This window comes from Leptonotus elevatus, chromosome 3, assembly GCF_054856555.1.
Source record: "Leptonotus elevatus isolate MCC_2025b chromosome 3, RoL_Lele_1.0, whole genome shotgun sequence".
Classification (NCBI taxonomy): Eukaryota; Metazoa; Chordata; class Actinopteri; order Syngnathiformes; family Syngnathidae; genus Leptonotus; species Leptonotus elevatus.
In genome coordinates, this window is record NC_141241.1 from 19,926,402 (window position 1) to 19,934,435 (window position 8,034).

General features: G+C 38.9%; 1 protein-coding gene across 1 annotated transcript; it reads left to right on the forward strand.

Annotated features, from left to right (window-relative positions):
* The first annotated feature begins 554 nt into the window (after nt 1–554).
* LOC147177249 (cell surface A33 antigen-like) lies at nt 555–7,756 on the forward strand. Its single transcript, XM_086072357.1, has 7 exons — nt 555–826; nt 1,970–2,136; nt 3,152–3,368; nt 3,503–3,667; nt 4,351–4,467; nt 4,602–4,728; nt 6,292–7,756. Exons 1-7 carry the CDS (start codon nt 787–789, stop codon nt 6,794–6,796), a joined length of 1,338 nt encoding a protein of 445 aa, XP_085928483.1. The 5' UTR covers nt 555–786; the 3' UTR covers nt 6,797–7,756.
* The last annotated feature ends 278 nt before the right edge of the window (nt 7,757–8,034 follow it).

Consider the following 8,034-nt stretch of genomic DNA (forward strand, 5'->3'; position numbering starts at 1 on the left):
CTCCCACAAAATTCATAAACCAAATACCGAAACCTCTCACTGGTATATATTTTTTTAATTTTATGTATGTCAAGTTAGCAAAACGGTATTGTATGTATTTGACAATATAAATTAAATGTAACTTGTGTACTGTTCATTTCGGACTGCATTAAAAAAAAGAAGTTTATTTCACTAAAGGGGGCAAATAAAAATGTATACTTTTCTATTTGTATTTATTTATTTATCTAATTTACTTCCTTCCTTTCTTCCTTACTTAAGTATTTATACTTCTACTTAAATACAGGCTTGGACTTGAGTACTTTTGCCACTTCTGCTTACACTAAAAACTCAGCGGGGTAAGGTTCTCATGTAACCAGTTTAACAGGTTCCAACTCTTGTGGTTTAAACAGTTTGTTTGTTGCTCAACCCAAATGCCTGTTTTAGCATGCCCCTCACTTTCGCAACATGAGTTAACTACTATAAATCAAGTCAAATGTGCGCTTTTTGTCAACGGTGTAGCTTAAACGCATCACGGACATTTGAAATGTGATGAGAGTCTCCTGGTTAAGCTCCTTCCAAGCCAGGGTCGGCAGCGCGCAGGCCAAGACACGTCTGGTGGGCGGGGCAAGAAATGCTACCTGTTCGACGAGAGCGGCCGTGATTGGCTCAGGGGAGCTCTCAGTCAACGGCCAATTCCAGGCTCAAGCGGCTCACCTGGAGCGGCACACAGATCGACGAGGACAGCTCTTGAAGTGTGATACTTGCGTTGCCGTTTTTAACGGGTACGCTAAAACGTGGGTTCTAGCCATGGAGACAAGGATTTTCACCATCACTCTTCTATATCTGAGTGAGTCGTTGTGCACAATATTTTTTTTAAGGGGCCACACCTGTTTTCGTTTGTGCTACTCTCCGAAGCTTTCTCAGGTTGTCTGGCATGTAAAGTGTTTGTTTAAGCCTATATTTACAGGAGACCAGTCAAATTATAGACACATTTGTTTTTAAAATGTGGCGGATTCAACCTGTATGTTTTTAAATCTCAAGTTGATGTATAAAAACCTTCTATGGCAATAAAATGGGGAAACGCCCAACATGGCTGTCTCGCTTTAGCTTGACAAAGTCGACAGTCTGTTCGAATATCCTTGGAGAACCATCTAAGCCTAAAGAATCCACCATTTTGTAGTTGTGCTGTTAAGATGCTATATGTAATGAGCAGAAGCTCACACTTACAGGCAGCGTATAAACAAATAAATTAATACATTAAAAAGCCTGAATGGTGAAATTACTGTTTGTGAAATTATAAAACTAGTCTGAAATGAAAAAGTACAAATTTATTTTTACCATCAATTATATTTGTTTTGATAACTTAGTACAAAAAAAAAAAAAATCCACACAAAATATCTTCCCTCCTTTTTTATTTTTCTTAAGATACAGACATCTAAAATATGACAAAATAATAAGAACAAAAGTTTGCTGTGTGAGCCAAACAAATTAGCAGTACACAAAATAGGCTACTCAAATATCAACTGAAAGATGTGTGCTTTTTCAGATTTAACATCATTTTTGAAAGCAGTTTTTAGGCTGCTACGAATCATTCTTGCAACTGACATGTAAACGATTCCCTTAAAAAGGGCCACTGATAGGGAATATCTTGTTATATTCTGCATCACTTTAATAAAAGCTCCTTGGTCCATGTTCTGTATTATGTCAGTGGTGTCCCTTTTCCACTTTACATATCTACAAGCTTTCAAGCACGGTTGACTCGAGCTCTCCCCATTTACATGTCTTTACATGGTGTCGTCATATGTGGAAAAAGTCGCAAGCCTGTTTTAACTAAGTAAGACCAAAACTAATAATATCGGTTTTAAAGTGTAAAGAGTCAAATAGTTTAGTATTTTTGTTCAGTTTATTTAGCGAGATGAGGAAGCTATTGAATTCACGTATGAGCAACGGTTCTTCTTCTAAATCAATCATCTTTTTGACATCATTACAGTGTCGGTGGGTGTTGGTGCCTTAGAAGTGAGCATCGCAGAGAAAGAGTACGAGTATGCCAGAGGTGACAACGTAACATTGCCATGCACGTTTCAATCTGATGTCCCCGATCCGCCACTAACTATCATCACGTGGTCTGTGGAAGGATTAGAAGCTGATGCGGATGAGGTTTGTTCTTTAGCCGTCGATCTCTTGCTGTCATTCATAGCTATAAGTGCAAACGACTATTTGTTTCCATCAATATTTATTTATAAGGCCTTGTTCAAATGTAGTCTACTAATATTTCCATTTGTTTATGGCCTAAAATAAGTGCCGATATTTTTTAATATTGTTTTTTTGATTATTTTACTTTATTAGTGTTACTAACATCAGTCCATGTCATTAGTGTATTTAGTTTTTTTTACATTTCAAATTCCAGTTTCAATTTTATTTATATAGTCGGGACGGTGTATGTTGATAAATATCTCATGGGATACATGCATGTAAACGCACCACATTGGATTCTAGCCATAGGCTACTTTCCATTACAATGTGCAGAAAACACCCTCCAAAATACATATTTTTGTTTATAGTCAGTACAGAACACCCCCCCCCCCCTTTTTTTTGTGCTTATTGTACAGTTCTACAGTAAAGGGTGCTTCCGCTCCTTAAATTGAAATGTAATTCATTTCTGTGGTCAGCAGAGGGAATCACCACTTTGTACACTCTAAATTGTCATTCATGTGCTCCATTGGAATGCAGAAAGTCATTATACACCTATTTTGGAATTTAAGTAGATGAAACTGGGGCCTTAACCAAAAATGGATCACTGGTAATCTGGTAAAGAGCAGATAATTTACTTGATTAATTGGATAATGGGAGATGTTTCAAACCAGAGATGAATTGATTGATTAATTGAATTACTCAATTGTTGAAGCCCTAATGTAGAATGAAATCCAATTGAAAGATTTAATCCAATCATGGCAAGGAATTTAAGAATGTACTTTTCATGCATTCCAATTGACCAACAATGATAAAATTTAATGTAAACTGTGCATTTTTGTATATATTTAAAGTACTAAAGTTGCAAATGGGGAAAAAAAAATCTTACAAAAACTGCCACCCTGGTAAAAAAAAAAAATATGCCAGGTGGACAGCAAAGGCCGGCATATGATAACCATTGTGATGTTGTTGATTTGAACAGAGAGTGATAGCCACTTATTACTCGGTTGGTTCAGTGCTGGACATCAAAGAAGCCCACATTGGACGCGTGACAATGGACGTGAACCTGGCCGCGGGAAAGGCCGACCTGCAACTTTTCTCAATCACACTTGCGGACAACAAAGAATTTGAGTGCCGTGTGCAGATCCCAGGAGACACGGAGGGCACGCTTTTCGACAGCACTCGCTTGGTGGTTCTAGGTAACATTTTTCATTGGTTGGAAAATAAATGTGCATCACATATTGTCTGCACCTTTTTTGTGTGTGTATATTTTGGGTATACAAAATGATTACTATGTAACAGTGTGCCATTTCTGTAACTGTGTTGCTTTTAGTGGCTCCGTCTACACCCATCTGTAAAATCCAAGGGAAAGCGACATATGGACAGAACATCAACCTGACCTGTCAATCAGAGGAGGGCTCACCTCCACCCGAATACGAGTGGACTAGTCTTGACGTGCGCAAAGTTCCTCGTATGAAAGGCCCAAGGAGTACCAGCAGTAAGTACATCATACATCTGCTCTATCCAACCAATAATCCTTGCCAAAATTAGGATGAGAAACAAGACAACTAAGATGGTTACCACTTGAAATGGAAAGAAGTGAACAACATCCACAGTATTCACATGCTGCTGTTTCAAAGCAAAGTATTACTCAAATTTCTGACTGCCAACATAGGACTGAAATTGTCTAAATAATAAAAATATAAAATTGTAAGGTTGTCGAAGAGCTTTGTTTAGACAAATGTAGTGTTTGCAGCCATTTTGTGGCCAAGAAATGATTCTCAAGAGTTGAGGAGGTTTTTTTTGAAGAATACATGTGATGGGTTTTTGGTTTTTTTTTGGCTTATTTAGGCAAAATTTGTGTTTTTATGGGGATTCGTCATCATCTTGTGTCATGGAACTATGTGGAAGTGAGTTGAGGACTTTCATTTAAGCAAAATTAATGCTTTATAGCCATCTTGGGGCATCTGTAGCACATTATAACCCTTTTTCCATTCATTTTAATATAAGTATTATATCGCAAAGGCACAAGTGACATAGCGCTTGTATTAGACACTGTGTGCATGTGTGTTTCATGTGATCCTTTTTTTTGTGTGTGGTCATGGTCTTCATGAAAATAATATAATAGGGAATGTCAGGAAGTGCAAGCCTCCAAGCGTTTATTCTGATTGTGTCTGTCAGAAGTTGGAATCTTGCCTCTATTCAACATCACCAAAGAGACATCAGGATACTACACCTGCACCTCAAGCAACAAGATCCGCAGTTCCAGCTGCAACGTCACCCTCACAGTCATGCCGCGTAGGAAACGCCTTTGCTATCGCTAAAGCTTTTCTCCAAACAAATACTTTTTGTTTTCTTTTTTTTTTTTGCAACAATGCATTGTCTTATCCCTCCCTCGTCCTTTGGGTCTTCCATGCACTCTGTCTGTCTAGCGTCCATGAACATCGGCTCCACAGCAGGAATCATTGCAGGAGTCGTTGCAGCGTTGATCATCCTCGTCGTCGTCATCTACTGCTGCTGCTGCCGCAAGAAGAAGGAAGATGAGGAATATGCAATGGGGTAACGTTTTCTTTCCGGACACACTCGAGATAAATGTAATTAGCAACAAGAGGTTGATTTCATAGCTTACCAAATTTATTTAAAAATACATTTAAACTCTAAAGAGTTTTTTTTTCTTGGCTGTATATATTTGGGGGGCGGGGGGGAGGGGCATAATTTGGAGCACTTCAGACAATCTATGAAAAAAAACAATTGTTATGTAATTAAATTTACTGTATTGCTCTATTGTTAATTGTATTCATACAATGCCCATAGAAACGTGTGTAGGTTGCTACAGATGTGTTTTGTTTCGTGGAACTTTTAGGGCTCTGACCAACCAATCAGAAGACGGACTCCTGCTGAAGTCATTGAGGGCCAGTTCACTGAGCCGCTGAGAATGAATTTGAAATCTGATTAGTTAATGGCACAGTCCCACTGCTAATAGTTAGTTACACGGGTCAGCATGACTTATTCTGGAGGCCCTAGGCAGAATAGATTGGCATGGCAACACAGAGAAGCTGAAAATTAAAAAAAAAAAATTAATAAATACAATATTTACATTGAACATGTACGACGGCGTATTAGGGCTACGTATAAATATATATTTTTTAGAGGGAGGGGGCAATATTCAGAGAAAAAAAATCGCAAATTTCCCACTTACTAAACTCGCAAATATACACTTTTTTTTTCTCGCAAATTTGCCACTTTATAAAGTGGCAGATTTGCGAGAAAAAAACTTACAAGAAATACACGTAGCATAGCTATAGTCTAATCATGGGAGGATTCGTTGGTGGTTAATGGGACACTGTTTATAAAATGAAAAGGCAGGATGGAGACGGATTCATTCTTAAATAAAAACTTTACTCGTCATTCACCGCAGCCAGAGCAACAACACTTCCTGATCCCCTATCAGCTGACTAACACTATCCAATCAGATGTCGTAGGTAAATGCAAGTGAATGACGGAGAGCAGCAGATTCGACACATCAACTTGGATACTTGTACAAAAAAAATACCAAAATGTATGAATGTGTAAATAATAATTCTGGAAACATAAATGTACAAGTAAATATACATTTTAACAAATTAACTTAAATGCTTGATCGTCCGGGTGTGGACCTTCGCAAAGCGAGGCGTCTTTGTCGCTGGCCAGTGGCTGTACACAACGCTTCAAAGAGCGAATGCTTAACATGATATGGTTAATCTATGCTAAAACTAATTATTATCTCCTTATTTGTAAACCCGACCGAAAAGTATGGCACAAACAGTCGAGTAGGACGTTACGTGTATTTCTCGTTAGTTTTTGAGGGTTTTTTTCTCGCAAATCTGCCACTATATAAAGTGGCAAATTTGCTACTTTATAAACTGGCAAATTTGGGATTTTTTTTTTTTCACTGAATATTGCCCCCACCCTCTAAAAAAATATATATTTATACGTGGCCCTAATACGCCGTCGTAAACATGTACCAGAGGCAATGCAGCAAAGTAAAACTCTACAAAATGAAGAGTATAAGTCAAAACGAATAATTTTAGTCACAACGAATAATAACAACGAACACATGACAGTGTTGTGTTCACTTTTCAGAGTTCGTGGGGAAGGGCCCCCTGAAAAAGTGCCCGACAGGAACGGAGCTGAAAGGTCAGCTGATCGACGCATCGAGGACGATGACGAGTCCAGTGTGAGGGCCCCCCTTCAGGAGTCGCACGAGGAACGCAGCGAGCGTGACCCCAACCCAGGCGGGGATCCCGACGATCGCCGCAGCGACTACACCGACCGCCGCAGCGACTACGACGACCGTCGCAGCGATTACACTGACCGCCGCAGTGACTACGACGACCGTCGCAGCGATTACACCGATCGGCGCAGCGACTATTCCGACGTACGTGACAAGTATGGAGACCGCCGTGAGCGCTATGACGACGACGACCGCCGTGGCGATCCCCGCGATAAGTACAATGAGCGCTATGACGATGACAATGAGAGAAACCGAGATCGGCGCTATCGTGATGATGATCGTTATGATGTCCCTTACGATGATCGCGACAGGCCTCCCGTCCCATCTGATAAACCGCGCAGGAGAGATGAATAAGCCTCACAGGTTCATTGATCACCATACTTCATCTTGATGATTATTCCCCAAGGACTTACATATACTGATTATGGCTGATCTTCAGAGGTGGGGCTGACATTTTCATCGTCGATACGAGCTTGCCACTTTCCTGGGCTTTGTAAAATATTGAAGGCCAAAAATGACTTGTATCCTACTTCCATCCCAACCGAAAATGACAAAAAGTTTCTGGAAATTATCAATGGGAAATTAAGATGGCCAAGTTTGGAAACGAGCCATGCCATGAATTGAGAAAATCTGCATGTATTTGATGGTAAAATTGAGTTAAAGCAGTCAGTGTGCTGAAACGCATGAACAAAAGAGTTTTTTTTAATATGTTGCAAGTTTTGTCTTTATGGGTTATTTTACCAGTTTTTTATTTTTAGTAACAGTTTTTTTTTTAGTAACAATGCCCTAGTTGTTTTTCTCCATTGTATAGGAAGTGCTTAAGTTCTATCTCTATATTTTTATATGATTTTTTTCACACACACAAAAACAGATTATATGTATCCTTATCAAGTCCCATTCCATAATGATCTTTTAAAAGTGAATGTGTGAGTGTATCTGTCAAGAGTTTTTTTCTTCTAAGTATACTGTATACAGTATATGGTTTTCAGTTGTCTTGGCTGAAGCATGCATGTTGCGTTTTAAATGCGTGAGTGTCATTTTGTTCAGTCAGGTTTGGTCACATTCCACGTAGTGCGCCAAAGCTTTCACGTCCTCTTTCACTGCAATTTAAAATGGGTGCAGTGCATTTCTGATTAGACACTGTTTGTTAGGATACAATACATATAGCATGTGTCTTTGTCACCTTTTTTAGGCGCTAGTCTCTCAGGCAGGCTAACAAAAATGATATTTTGTGTGCGTGCGTGTTTTAATGTTTTGTAAAATAATGTAAACTGTATTCCATTTGAAATATTAAATAAAATAAGGCTGACACACTTTTAAAAATCGTCACTGGATCTGGAACACAAGAGGGCAGTACCTCACCTCTAATGAAAGCACTATAGTCTAATTCAAACGGTCACCTGGAGGTTGTATCCCGAAATTAAGGGAATCTCAACTAGCCAGACAATTACTATTAGTCTTACTAGTAGCCTTAAAAAAAAATATATATTTTTTTAAACTATACTACAACTTTTGGCCTACTAGTTTACTTTTAAACTTATAGTAAACTAGCACTAACGATACCAGGCTACTTGACGTCACACACTAGAGAG